At 45.7% G+C, this 15,170-nt stretch overlaps 1 protein-coding gene across 1 annotated transcript; it reads right to left on the reverse strand.

The window, feature by feature from the left end:
• Positions 1-812: 812 nt before the first annotated feature.
• On the reverse strand, positions 813-14,921 carry LOC121568315 (galactose-3-O-sulfotransferase 2-like). The gene is made up of 4 exons (XM_041878868.1): positions 14,700-14,921; positions 4,462-4,572; positions 2,904-3,675; positions 813-2,552 (listed from the first exon to the last, which is right to left on the reverse strand). The coding sequence occupies exons 1-4, from the start codon at positions 14,771-14,773 to the stop codon at positions 1,524-1,526; spliced, it is 1,986 nt and encodes a 661-aa protein (XP_041734802.1). The 5' UTR covers positions 14,774-14,921; the 3' UTR covers positions 813-1,523.
• Positions 14,922-15,170: the final 249 nt, after the last annotated feature.

A 15,170-nucleotide genomic window follows, 5' to 3' on the forward strand; every position in this document is an offset into this window, starting at 1 on the left:
GAATCTCTCTCAGTTACTGAATTACCTTTAGTAACTGAATCTCTCTCAGTTACTGAATTACCTTTAGTAACTGAATCTCTCTCAGTTACTAACCTAAAAGGATGAGGAAATTCTAGGAACTATCTGCATGAGAGTTTATGTATAAATCTATTATTACAGAATGTTAGAAGCTCTGGCTCTCTTTAGGTGGCATCCAAAGAGCTGAGAAGTGCTCTTAAGGTAAACATTCTGTAACGGTATTTCTGTTATTACATCTTGACGAAAACCCATTTCCCTTAAATGTCTACCAGAGGAGGCTGGTGGGAGGGGCTATAGGATAATGGGCTCATTCTAATGGCTGGAATTGAATCAATGCAACAGAGTCAAACGCGTTGTTTCCATTTGTTTGATGTGTTTGGTACCATTCCATTGATTCCATTCCAGCCATTTAGCTCCGACACACACTCTTACCACACCAGACATGCCACCAGGGGTATTTTCACAGTCCCCAGGTCCAGAACAAGTTCAGTATTATACATAGCCATGAGTGCATGGAACTCCCTTCCATCTTATATAGCGCAAGTGAACAGCAAACCTGGTTTTGAAAAAACAAATAAAGCAACACCTCACGACACAACGCCTCTCCCCTATGTGTCCTACTTGTTGTGTGTATGTACTGACATGTACTATATGTGTAACTGATAGATGCACACACACACTACATGTTAATGTTTTTAAATGTATGTAAATTGTAAAGTATTTTGTCTTTTTCGTTATATGTCGGACCCCAGTAAGACTAGCTGTTGCCATTGGCGTTGGCTAATGGGGATCCTAATAAATCAAATCAAAATTACAATGAGCCCATCCTCCTATAGCTCCTCCCACCAGCCTCCTCTGATGTCTACATGTTTACCATACCATCGCGTATTTTATTCACCTCCAAATTGAGCCACCTTGTCTCTGAGTAAAGTTTAGATCAACTCAGAGAAATGAGACCTGAGATATTTCAGTAAAATGGAGGTACTGCTTGTCTTTTGGTGTTAGCAGACAGACATATACATAGACCTACTGTACTTACCCAACCCCAATCAGTTTAATCAATAGTACCAAGTATGTCCCATTCAAACCATAGTACACCCCAAGGGTTCCAATTCTAAACCTCAGTGTGTGACAAGATCAAGGGCAGAGATTAGATGAGAGGGTTTAGGAGATGCTACTTCCAATCCAACCGGTCAAGGCAGGACAGTCACCCCAGTTGCGCTCTCCCTCTCCTCCCTACTCTTCCTCCTCCAACTCCATCCCCTCTACCCACACAGGTCCAGTATCGTTGGGTAGAAACACTAGAGCTTATCCTAGTGCCACCAAAGTCAGCTAACTGGCCCTGTGCACTGCAGCCAGCCAGAGTAAGCATAATGTGCAGCGAAACGTCCTCACTGTACAGACAAAACATAGCCATTGGCTGTTCAGCTTAAAAAGACCCCAGTACTCAGCACCAATGAGCTCCTGTGGATCGTCCCATTAGTCCATGTTGAAAGAGCCCCACCTCAAGGCATGTTTCTGTCACTTCTAGCTGCAGTGAGTTTAGACAGGGCACTTTGGGGGAGGTCATTTTGGTTCTGAGTATTAGGGTTTCTGGGTCCACTCCTGGCTGTCCTACTGTGTCGGGTCTCCCTCACCCTCACCGGCCCAGTCATGGCTGCTTTGTTTGGGCTGACCTTGGCTGGACCAGGCTGACGCTGTGAGGCGGCCAGTTTGGCAGCCTGTCTCTGCCTGGTGGCAAGCTCAGGGAACTGCTTGGTGTAGAGAGTGTCTGTGTACTGCAGCTCTGGAGTGATCAGGTTCTGACAGCGTGTTTTGGTGGGCCCGTCCAGCCCAGGGTTCAGGTTGTAGCCCTGGATGATGGCTTCCCCGTACTGGAAGGGCTTCAGTCCCGCGTCATGCACCTGCGACGGGTCCACCGCACCCCCATCCTTCAGGCAGGTTTTGGCTAGTTCGGCACGTCGCTCTTGCAGCCGAGTCACCTCCCGCCTCATCTCCTCACGCCCCACCATAGTGTCCACCCGTCGCCAGAAGGTTGCGTTAAAGTGCAGGTAGAGCCGCCAGTCAAGGGCGTTCCAGGCTCTGATTTTGTCGGCGGTGTGCGGGGAGAGCATGTTCCGTGCTCGCTCGCTCCGGCTGTTCAACTTAAAGGAGACGACGTCGTCCAGAGACCAGCAGAGGGCGCGCTTGAGCAGGATCATGGATTCGTCAAAGTACTCTGAGATGAGGATGAGGTGGAAGTCCTGCTCGATGGCGCCAATGGCTGTGGCGGCCCGCGTCTCCAGGTCTCCGGGCGTCTCTGTGGCGACGTTGTTGTCGAAGCCAAAGTCAAAGGTCAGGATGTTACGGGCGTAGTGGTTGTTGGGCAGGGACGTGTTGTAACCACGCCAACCGTTGTCAAGGAAGTCATCCAGGCTGCGGGCCTTGTGGAAGGCGGGGATGCTCTTGTAGTAGATGAAGATGGACTCCATCATGGCAACGGGGTTCTTCAGAATGGAGAAGTAGAATGTGTCCTGGGGCATCACCTTCCTCACCTGAGACACAACAGGAAAATACCAAAACAAGAACAAAATGTGTTAGTGATGCCTTGGTCACCATTTAACAATTATTGGTTAAAAAATCCTATCCTAAGATAGTAGTAAAATACAACTTGTGTTAGTCTGAACCTCGATATTATCTATGATGCAGTGGAGGCTGCTGAGGGGAGGACGACTCATAATAATGGCCGGAACGGAGCAAATGGAATGGCATCAAACACATGGAAACCATGTGTTTGATGTACTGTATCTGATACCATTCCACTAATTCCGCTCCAGCCATTATCACGAGCCTTCCTCCCCAATTAAGGTGCCACCAACCTCCTGTGCTATGATGATAGAACTCACCTCTGGTGGTCTGAACCTCATGTGGTTGCACATGATGTGGAACTCTTTGACACTGCGGCTCCTCACTCCTTCCACAAAGTGTGAGGCGAAGAAGAAGGGATAAAACAGCTGGCTGTGCTTGTTCAGCGGAAGGGCGAAGGTCAGATTGCGGCTGTCGCCATAGCGATACAAGATGTTCAGGATGGTGCTGCTGGCCGTTTTGTGCGTCTTGAGAAAGACGATGTGGTTCTTTGGCCGACAGGTGGCGGTGGCGAACTCTGGTTTCACCTCGCTTATCACCCCGGTAACTACAGAGTTGGTGCCTAGAAGGGAAGGGCTGTTTCTACTCTTCAGCTGATTGGTTGAGGGGAGCTGGAGAGGTTTGTGAGGCAGGGTGGATACCACTTTGATAGCTGGGTGGCCCAGCTGGAGAACCACAGACCCAGGAACCCCCAAACGCAACTCATCATCACCCAGTGTGACTTTGGGCAGGGCGGCCTTGACTGCTGAAACTTTACCCCTTGCCTCTTTCCTAGTGTCTTTGACCTTATTGAAAGTGTTTGAGAGCTTTAAATGTTGGTGATCTCTGCCATGTTGATGTTCTGCTACCTTCTGGTTCCCTTTGGCCGGTTGTTTAGGAGCTCCTTCCTCCTGTGACCTCACTTCCTCTTCTACGACAGGGGCATGCGAAGAGCGCAAGCGTTCCCAGTCCCTCTGCTCCGTCGGGTGCGTTCTCTGAATCTCGATGGTAAACCGCACATTCAGGAGCTTCTCACTCAACATCTTATCGTTCCTGAAACCAAACAGAGTGTTAGACTTCAGTTAGCCAATCACCGTCAGCCTGTTTCAAAACAAAACAATTATCCTGAACAGAGAAGTGGAATGTAAAAGCTTGTTAGTTTCACCAAAGATGAACTATTATATTGACAAGATAGCCGAGCGACCACTCTAACAATGGAAATACAGTACATGTCCTCAATGATTGAAGGCAGGCACGATCAGGTGGGACCATTCTAGCCAATGAGAGGGCAGATACGCGTGTGAACAACAGTCGTTTTTCTCAAAGTTTCCGGAATGCCACGTGCATCCACTAATATCAGCACATTTGTAACAGAATATACATTGCGAAACTTCTATTAGATCAAATAAGCCTCACGTAATTAGACATTCTCTCATAGACCTCCATACAAAAAAGAAAAATCCTCTCGCTTCGCCTCTTCCTCTCTGGTTTCACTGCCAGCAATATCAATCCAGGTAGTATGAAGATCTGATCTGATGGCTACAGATGTAGGGTCTTAATTTGAGCCAGTTTTCTACAGCAGGAAAATTATCCTGTAGCAACAGGAAATGTGAATTATTAAGTGGATTATAATTAATGGATTTTTGTAGGGGTTGATACATTTTTCATAAGGGTAAATCAAGTCTAAAATGTTGAAAACTAAATATCAAACTTCAGAAGCCTTTTTAAACCTCAAATACACTACAAGTTTAGCATTTCCTGCATTGCGGGAAAGTTCTCCTGCAACAGGGAGATCAAATAAAGATCCTACCTCTGTATGTACAGTTGCACCAGACTCACCTGGACTGCCAGACGACTCCTAGGATCTGGATGGCCACACAGAGCACAGTGAGGGCCATGAGGAGCGTCCATAGATAGTGTAGGTGGCTGCACAGCACTGCCTTCAGCCACCTGCAGTGGGGAAGACCAACCACAGGAACCACATTAGAGTCTGCAGCAGCATCAGGTACAGAAATACTACAGACAACGGGATTGATTCTATGGCTATAAACTCATTTAGAGAATCTCAGGAATATTCTGTGTCTAACTCGATTCTAATCTCATTCTCTAAAGCTCGTTCATCTTAAAATCTAATTTTCAAATCATAACCATGAAACCTTTGTATTAAAATGAGTACTGATCTATGCTAGACTACAGAAATTATCTCTGTACTGTTGAATGTGTTTTTCTTGAGGCTTAGTGGCCATGATTAGGATGACTGCAGCACATGTGTTTATATGCACATGGTGTGTGTGAGAGGGAAGCGAGAACCTCAATGATTTACATTTACATTACATTTACGTCATTTAGCAGACGCTCTTATCCAGAGCGACTTACAAATAGGTGCATTCACCTTATAGCCAGTGGGATAACCACTTTACAATGTTTTTTTTTGGGGGGGGTAGAATGATTACTTTATCCTATCCCAGGTATTCCTTAAAGAGGTGGGGTTTCAAATGTCTCCGGAAGGTGGTGAGTGACTCCGCTGTCCTGGTGTCGTGAGGGGAGCTTGTTCCACCATTGGGGTGCCAGAGCAGCGAACAGTTTTGACTGGGCTGAGCGGGAACTATGCTTCCGCAGAGGTAGGGAGCCAGCAGGCCAGAGGTGGATGAACGCAGTGCCCTCGTTTGGGTGTAGGGACTGATCAGAGCCTGAAGGTACGGAGGTGCCGTTCCCCTCACAGCTCCGTAGGCAAGCACCATGGTCTTGTAGCAGATGCGAGCTTCAACTGGAAGCCAGTGGAGTGTGCGGAGGAGCGGGGTGACGTGAGAGAACTTGGGAAGGTTGAACACCAGACGGGCTGCGGCATTCTGGATGAGTTGTAGGGGTTTAATGGCACAGGCAGGAAGCCCAGCCAACAGCGAGTTGCAGTAGTCCAGACGGGAGATGACAAGTGCCTGGATTAGGACCTGTGCCGCTTCCTGTGTAAGGCAGGGTCGTACTCTCCGAATGTTGTAGAGCATGAACCTACAGGATCGGGTCACCGCCTTGATGTTAGCGGAGAACGACAGGGTGTTGTCCAGGGTCACGCCAAGGCTCTTCGCACTCTGGGAGGAGGACACAACGGAGTTGTCAACCGTGATGGCGAGATCATGGAACGGGCAGTCCTTCCCCGGGAGGAAGAGCAGCTCCGTCTTGCCGAGGTTCAGCTTGAGGTGGTGATCCGTCATCCATACTGATATGTCTGCCAGACATGCAGAGATGCGATTCGCCACCTGGTTATCAGAAGGGGGAAAGGAGAAGATTAGTTGTGTGTCGTCAGCGTAGCAATGATAGGAGAGGCCATGTGAGGATATGACAGAGCCAAGTGACTTGGTGTATAGCGAGAATAGGAGAGGGCCTAGAACTGAGCCATGGGGGACACCAGTGGTGAGAGCACGTGGTGCGGAGACAGCTTCTCGCCACGCCACTTGGTAGGAGCGACCGGTCAGGTAGGACGCAATCCAAGAGTGGGCCGCAACGGAGATGCCCAGCTCGGAGAGGGTGGAGAGGAGGATCTGATGGTTCACAGTATCAAAGGCAGCAGACAGGTTTAGAAGGACAAGAGCAGAGGAGAGAGAGTTAGCTTTAGCAGTGCGGAGAGCCTCTGTGACACAGAGAAGAGCAGTCTCAGTTGAATGACCAGTCTTGAAACCTGACTGGTTTGGATCAAGAAGGTCATTCTGAGAGAGATAGCAAGAGTGTTGGCTAAAGACGGCACGCTCAATAGTTTTGGAGAGAAAAGAAAGAAGGGATACTGGTCTGTAGTTGTTGACATCAGAGGGATCGAGTGTTGGTTTTTTGAGAAGGGGTGCAACTCTCGCTCTCTTGAAGACGGAAGGGACATAGCCAGCGGTCAAGGATGAGTTGATCAGCGATTTACAATACAATCCAACAGCATCTCACAGTGGAACAGTGATTCACAGAAACTCTTCCAATGTTTTCACTTATCAGGGGGCTACTCAATGTACTAAACATCCCTTGTGTTGAGTTAGTGTGTGTATTTGCATGATTTCCAGAGTGCATCTGATCTGTATTTTAAAACGTACCATCAAGTTCAGTGTGTGTGTGTGTGTGTGTACACCATAGAGGAAATGTCACTAAACCTGTTGGATTGAAATGCCTGTGGCATAGTGGTGCATTGTCCTTTCCCATCTGTTTGTGGGCTTCATGTTCTAATCAGAGGAATTAGCTGTTTGATTCGGCCCATTGAACTGGCGTTGGCTAAATCAGAAAAAGAAAAACAACAATCCTAAATACACCCTCTCGAACTCTGTGTGTGTGTGCATGTGTGTGTTACAACTACATAAGAGACATCTGGAACAACAGATTCACCTTGTGGTCCTCTGTAGCTCAGCTGGTAGAGCACGGCGCTTGTAACGCCAAGGTAGTGGGTTCGATCCCCGGGACCACCCATACACAAAAATGTATGCACGCATGACTGTAAGTCGCTTTGGATAAAAGCGTCTGCTAAATGGCTTATTATTATTAAAAACACATCTGCCATCCCGCCTGAATGATTGCCAGACAGACAGCAGCAGTTCTACCTCCCTCCCTCCCTCCCTCCCTACTTTCCTCCTTTCCTATATATCCCACTCCTCCTATCTTCTCTCTCACACATCCACCTGCTCACATACTGAGTGTGTGTGTGCACATGTGCGCACATGTTCTGTCTGTGTGTGTGTTGCGTGCGATGCGTCTGTGTGTGTGTCTGCCTGTGCATGTGAGCGTGTACATACGAGTATGTGCATGTGTGTCCCTGAGCACAGTCCATAAGTGCATGCTGCCGCTACACAGTCCCTCATTCACCTCCAGCTGTTTGTCAGTGTAGTACATTAGTCTGGCCACCAGGGGGTTAAAGCATGACGCACACAGCACCAGAGGCAGCCAGCCATCACTGATGGGTCATCATCAAGACATGGGATGATGATGTCACTGTGAAGCTAGCGGATTGACTCAAACAGGCATGCCACCACCATGACTAAACAACACTACATATTACCCATGATCCTCTAGTTTAGTTGCCCCTCTGGAAGCAGCTAATGGACAAACTCTGATTGGCCCGTGTCACAAATGGAGGAAAGGCAAGGGAGACAAACATAAGAATACCAAGGAAAGTAGTTGCTAGGGACATTGCATAACATTCGCCCTTAATATAGTACTATATACCTCCCTTTCTGTAGTGTTTTTTCATTGAGCTTTGTTGCAACTTGCTTGTGCATTGTTTCACTGACTAAATATGTCCCTGTTACTCCAGTGGTTGTGCTTTGAACATGGTTTGCATTTGTGTGGGAATCTGGTTTGCGTTTGATCTGTTTTGTGAGTGTACTTTCCCCTACACACGGATAATTCCCCTACGACACAAATAATGGAGTGAAACAATATGAAAGAGCTGGGTGTTTCAACCTTTCCACATTTTGTTGTATTACAGCCTGATTTTGAAATTGATTAAATTGAGACTTTTTGTCACTGGCCTACACACAACACCCCATAATGTCAAAGTGGGAATTACACTACCAGTCAAAAGTTTGGACACACCTACTCATTCAAGGGTTTTTCTTTATATTTAAATGTTTTTGTATTGTAGAATAATAGTGAAGACATCAAAACTATAAAATAACACAAACATGCATCCTGTTTGCAACAAGGCACTAAAGGGTATACTGCAAAAAATGTGGCAAAGCAATGAACTTTTTGTCCTGAATACAAAGTGTTATGTTTGGGGCAAATCCAATAAAACCCATGACTGAGTACCACTCTCCATATTTTCAAGCATAGTGGTGGCTGCATCATGTTATGGGTATGTTTGTAATCGTTAACAACTGGGAAGTTTTTCAGGATAAAGAAAATTCACAGAATGGAGCTGAGAACAGGCAAAATCCTAGAGGAAAACCTGGTTCAGTCTGCTTTCCACCAGACACTGGGAGGTGAATTCACCTTCCATCAGGACACTAACCTTAAACACAAGGCCAAATCAACAGTTGCTTACCAAGAAGACAGTGAATGTTCCTGAGTGGCCGAGTTACAGTTTTGACTTAAATCTACTTGAAAATCTATGACAAGACCTGAAAATGGTTGTCTAGCAATGATCAACAACCAATTGAGCTTGAATACTTTTTTTAAGAATAATTGGCAAACGTTGCACAATCCAGGTATAGAAAGCTCTTAGGGTCCTTTTTCAGGACCCTGTCTTTCAAAGATAATTCGTAAAAATCAAAATAACTTCACAGATCTTCATTGTAAAGGGTTTAAACACTGAGGCATGAGGCCTGCAGATGTGGCTAGGGCAATACATTGCAATGTCCGTACTGTGAGACGCCTAAGACAGCACTACAGGGAGACAGGACGGACAGCTGATCGTCCTCGCAGTGGCAGACCACGTGTAACAACACCTGCACAGGATTGGTACATCAGAACATCACACCTGCGGGACAGGTACAGGAGGGCAACAACAACTGCCCGAGTTACACCAGGAACGCACAATCCCTCCATCAGTGCTCAGACTGTCCGCAATAGGCTGAGAGAGGCTGGACTGAGGCCTTGTAGGCCTGTTGTAAGGCAGGTCCTCACCAGACATCACCAGAAACAACGTCGCCTATGGGCACAAACCTGGCAAAAAGTGCTCTTCACAGACGAGTCGTAGTTTTGTTTCACCAGGGGTGATGGTCGGATTCACGTTTATCGTCAAAGGAATGAGCGTTACACCGAGGCCTGTACTCTGGAGCAGGATCGACTTGGAGGTGGAGGGTCCGTCATGGTCTGGGGCGGTGTGTCACAGCATCATCGGACTGAGCTTGTTGTCATTGCAGGCAATCTCAACGCTGTGCGTTACAGGGAAGACATCCTCCTCCCTCATGTGGTACCCTTCCTGCAGGCTCATCCTGATATGACCCTCCAGCATGACAATGTCACCAGCCATACTGCTCATTCTGCGCGTGATTTCCTGCAAGACAGGAATGTCAGTGTTCTGCCATGGCCAGCGAAGAGCTCGGATCTCAATCCCATTGAGCATGTCTGGGACCTGTTGGATTGGAGGGTGAGGGCTAGGGCCATTCCCCCCAGAAATGTCAGGGAACTTGCAGGTGCCTTGGTGGAAGAGTGGGGTAACATCTCACAGCAAGAACTGGCAAATCTGGTGCAGTAAATGAGGAGGAGATGCACTGCAGTACTAAATGCAGCTGGTGGCCACACCAGATACTGACTGTTACTTTTGATTTTGACCCCCCTTTGTTCAGGGACACATTATTCCATTTCTGTTAGTCACATGTCTGTGGAACTTGTTCAATTTATGTCTCAGTTGTTGAATCTTGTTATGTTTATACAAATATTTACACATGTTAAGTTTGCTGAAAATAAACGCAGTTGACAGTGAGAGGACGTTTCTTTTTTTGCTGAGTTTTACTTCAAAGTATTGACTCGGGATGTAAATACTTACAGTGAGGGAAAAAAGTATTTGATCCCCTGCTGATTTTGTACGTTTGCCCACTGACAAAAAAATTATCAGTCTATAATTTTAATGGTAGGTTTATTTGAACAGTGAGAGACAGAATAACAACAACAAAATCCAGAAAAACGCATGTCAAAAATGTTATAAATTGATTTGCATTTTAATGAGAGAAATAAGTATTTGACCCCTCTGCAAAACATGACTTAGTACTTGGTGGCAAAACCCTTGATGGCAATCACAGAGGTCAGACGTTTCTTGTAGTTGGCCACAAGGTTTGCACACATCTCAGGAGGGATTTTGTCCCACTCCTCTTTGCAGATCTTCTCCAAGTCATTAAGGTTTCGAGGCTGACGTTTGGCAACTCAAACCTTCAGCTCCCTCCACAGATTTTCTATGGGATTAAGGTCTGGAGACTGGCTAGGCCACTCCAGGACCTTTAATGTGCTTCTTCTTGAGCCACTCCTTTGTTGCCTTGGCCGTGTGTTTTGGGTCATTGTCATGCTGGAATACCCATCCACGACCCATTTTCAATGCCCTGGCTGAGGGAAGGAGGTTCTCACCCAAGATTTGACGGTACATGGCCCCGTCCATCGTCCCTTTGATGCGGTGAAGTTGTCCTGTCCCCTTAGCAGAAATACACCCCCAAAGCATAATGTTTCCACCTCCATGTTTGACGGTGGGGATGGTGTTCTTGGGGTCATAGGCAGCATTCCTCCTCCTCCAAACACGGCGAGTTGAGTTGATGCCAAAGAGCTCCATTTTGGTCTCATCTGACCACAACACTTTCACCCAGTTCTCCTCTGAATCATTCAGATGTTCATTGGCAAACTTCAGACGGCCCTGTATATGTGCTATCTTGAGCAGGGGAACCTTGCGGGCGCTGCAGGATTTCAGTCCTTCACGGCGTAGTGTGTTACCAATTGTTTTCTTGGTGACTATGGTCCCAGCTGCCTTGAGATCATTGACAAGATCCTCCCGTGTAGTTCTGGGCTGATTCCTCACCGTTCTCATGATCATTGCAACTCCACGAGGTGAGATCTTGCATAGAGCCCCAGGCCGAGGGAGATCGCACCAACTGTTGTCACCTTCTCACCAAGCTGCTTGTAGCCCATTCCAGCCTTGTGTAGGTCTACAATCTTGTCCCTGACATCCTTGGAGAGCTCTTTGGTCTTGGCCATGTTGGAGAGTTTGGAATCTGATTGATTGCTTCTGTGGACAGGTGTCTTTTATACAGGTAACAAGATGAGATTAGGAGCACTCCCTTTAAGAGTGTGCTCCTAATATCAGCTCGTTACCTGTATAAAAGACACCTGGGAGCCAGAAATCTTTCTGATTGAGAGGGGTCAAATACTTATTTCCCTCATTAAAATGCAAATCAATTTATAACATTTTTGTGTTTTTCTGTATTTTTTTATATAATTTTCAATAAATGTGCCAATAAATCTAAAAACATGTTTTCTCTTTGTCATTATGGGGTATTGTGTGTAGATGGGTGAGATTTTTTATTTTAATCCATTTTGAATTTAGGCTGTAACACAACAAAATATGTAATAAATCAAGGGGTATGAATACTTTCTGAAGGCACTGGATAGGTAAAGGTATATTAATCCACAAATATATTTATCTTAAAAGACCCCATTTTCATGAAGTTGATTATATAAGCTTGAAGCCCATTTAAGATCAGTACGGGATTTGAACCAGGAAGTAGACAGGACTTTCATAGGGTATAGGACATAGGAAAGGATACCACAGTAGATTATTGGAATTCTCCCAGGAGAGAGAGAGAGTGTGCAATCGAGGTCTGCCCAATGTCATGGTAATTACAGGGGAGGAAGCTGCTGTACTTAAGTCGAAGAAAACATTCTGTGACCTTTTACCCCAAAGACATTCCTGTCTCTGCCTTCCACCTGCCTTCAGGTGAAATACGATATCAGGTTTGGATATAGCCTAATTAATTTTCCATTTTACCAGACACTAGTAATAGTAATGACAACCACTCTCTCCACATCTCTCTCTCTCTCGCTCTCTGTCTTTCTCTCTCTGTCTCTCCTCCTCCTTTTATTAGGTTCAACTCGTAGTGACACATTCCCTACGTTTACTGGCTCTTGAACTTTGCCAAACTCTAGAGAGTATATATGTGTTCTTAGCAAGGCATTGCCACAGAGTCCTGGAAAGCAATCGCTAGCTGTGGGCTAGGCTTGGACACAAATACTCTGCCTGACTCCACTCAGAACCCCTAACACACACACTCTCTCTGCACACAAACATACAAACACACACACATAGATGCACAGTCTAGCAGGTCATTTGGATGTGGCAGTTAAAAGCTTAAATGCAAATATATCAAATCAAACTTTACATCTAAGGAAACCTCCAGAGCCAACTAATTAACATTTCCTTAACCACTGAGTGGAATAAAACCAGCCAACGGGCTTTGTCATGCAAACTCACTGCATGCAAACTTAGGTCTAGACTATGGTGTGATTGGCACTATATCCAATTCCTCCACACACACACACACACACACACACACACACACTATGACAATACTTCTATTTTGATATGAGTAGTAATAACAGTCATATTGCCAAGGTATTAAACTGAGCAGCAGGAGCCTACAGAGAGCTAGATAAACACCAGGAGGCCATGGACATGAGGAATGAATAAAAGGGCTTCTACCAAAACGCCTCAGGTTTTCCCAGGCTATGGAGACATCTGGAGACGGCCTGCCCTGCCTGCCTGCTGCACAGCTATACTCCTGCATGCCAGCCGACACACATACACAGTACACGCACATGCCCGCATACACACATACATTCCCACAGGCATTTACAGTACATCAAATACTCCCATATACTACTTAAGGTGCTACATGCACACTCACACATGATCATGCATGCACAGAAGCATACATTCACACAAGCATATAGCCTACATACACAATTACATGCACTGACCATTTTTCGGCACTCCCCCCCTCTAACTTTCTACTTGGGGTTGAACTTTTGGTCGCTCTCCCTGCAAGAGATGGAAAGGTCCTAAACTAAGTGAGAAGTTCTGAGAACCCAGTCCTATATGAAGGATTGCAGGCTTGCATGCTTTCCCAGGTAACATTTACGTCTCTAATAACATTTCCCAACTCATACCTGGCTGATCCAGACTTGACCAGTTAAGTAGGGAGTTTTGGTAATCTCCTTGGATGTTGAATACTATCTTATCGTGACACACAGCCCTACAGAAGGACTTCTAGGTCTTTTCGTAGGGGTAAAATATTTGTATTAGATTATACAGTAGTAGCTACTTGTGTAAATAGTAAGATTATGCAGTCTGTTCATAGTAATATAACTATTTTCTGTAACAGTAACAGGGAAACGTATAGTGGTTGATTCTGTGTCCTTGTGTGCAGTAAGGTCAGGCTAACCGGTTTATTATGGTGCTGATATCTGCTGTATTAGGCTGTACCAGGCACTGACATCCTACAAGTTTTCCATCTTGTTCTTATCTGTTCCAAATGAAAAGCCAGTGACCTTTAGGCTGAATTTCAGGACTGTTTTTCATCCATATTCTTGAACACTATTTGGGGTTTGACTATTGGACAATTAGAAATTGAACTTTGGGTCACTTTATTACACATCAGATATTGCCTGACATTTTGTTTTGTAGCTGTTTATGATCTGTTCAACATACATTGTGTCGTATTGAAGTTGAGTGTTTTCAAAGTGCTCTCAGTGCAGTTTAGGCTTAAAATTATGTCTTAAGAACACAAGGATTCCCCTCAGTTTTACTGAGTTAGCTATTTATTATTTCAGTACAGAATACAAATATTCCAAAACACGCCTATTTATGACTACGGCATCTAAATGGTAAAGTTAAATAATTTATGAGCTTTGTGGATCTATTCTGCATTGCTTGTCGTTGAGATTAAATCTCAATTTATTTTTTAACTTGTCAGTTGACTTCTATTAGAATGGTAATAAAAATAATTCTGAACCAAAAAAGATAAGATTAACAAGAACATTAGAATAAGCTTTCTTAACTGCCGATTTGAATGAATGCCAACAGTGCAATTGCATTATTTTCTCTCCATAGTCAGTCAGGGTTACTCAACTCTTACCCCACGAGGTCCGGAGCCTGTTGGTTTTGTGTTCCACCGGATAATTAATTGCACACACTTGGTGTCCCAGGTCTAAAACAGTCTCTGATTAGAGGTGAACAATGAAAAAATGCAGTGGAACTGGCTTCGAGGTCCAGAGTTGAGTTTGAGGTGTGGTCAGTGTGAACGGGAGCAATACAGCTATTTAATTAAGAGAAAGAATTTGCATCTGACTCTTATTTTCCCAAAGTATAAGCAAGTTGACCTAGGCTGTAACAACGAGGACTCTAAATCAAATCTAAACAAACATCTCATCGTATGGCACTCCACTGTAAGATTTGGTTCGCTGCGAGCGCATATGAAAACCGGAATGTATCAGTAGTCCGCTGTTTCGCCTATTATGGACAAGCATCCATTGAGGGCAATAGATTCACCGACCAACAGTTTTCCAATGACCTATCGCTAAGGGAACGTAACACAATACAAAAGGCCATAAGAAGTCAGTACGAATTCACTTACGAGGCGCATGATCGAGATGAGGTCAGGGAGAACAGCTCGCGCTCCTTGATCGATTTCCTTGGCGAGGGTGGCATCTCGCGTGTCTGTGCCAGGAGGGTGGTGCCCAGGAACCCCGGTCCTAAATGAAACTCAGACCAACCCAAGTCACTCTCCCAAGAACCCCCGAGCCACAGACTCCCTAGTCCCCTTTTTAGAGGATGGTTCCCCCCGCTCTCAGCTTGGAACTCCTCCCGCTGCCGGCTCATTGGCTCGACGCTCAGACAAACCAAAGAGAGGGAGTCAGAAAGGGATGGAGAAAGGCGAGAGGGAGGGCAGGAGGTTACAGCGGATGAAATCGAGAACAAAGGCAGGGATTCTTTGTCACCAGCCAGGTAGTTGTCACACCGTTCTTCACAAGGATAAAGCAGTTACTAGCCTTGACGTTACACGCAACCTTGCTCAGCGTCAAATGAGATTTGTAGCCTACACAGT

This window comes from Coregonus clupeaformis, chromosome 6, assembly GCF_020615455.1.
Source record: "Coregonus clupeaformis isolate EN_2021a chromosome 6, ASM2061545v1, whole genome shotgun sequence".
NCBI lineage: Eukaryota > Metazoa > Chordata > Actinopteri > Salmoniformes > Salmonidae > Coregonus > Coregonus clupeaformis.

What these genes read in the sequence shown, in the direction of transcription:
- LOC121568315 (XM_041878868.1), bottom strand. Translation starts at nt 14,773, where the DNA reads ATGCCACCCTCGCCAAGGAAATCGATCAAGGAGCGCGAGCTGTTCTCC. An exon ending in TCATCTCGATCATGCGCCTC is followed by an intron (nt 4,573 to 14,699) that starts GTAAGTGAATTC and finishes TCCCCACTGCAG; the next exon opens with GTGGCTGAAGGCAGTGCTGT. An exon ending in GGAGTCGTCTGGCAGTCCAG is followed by an intron (nt 3,676 to 4,461) that starts GTGAGTCTGGTG and finishes GTTTGGTTTCAG; the next exon opens with GAACGATAAGATGTTGAGTG.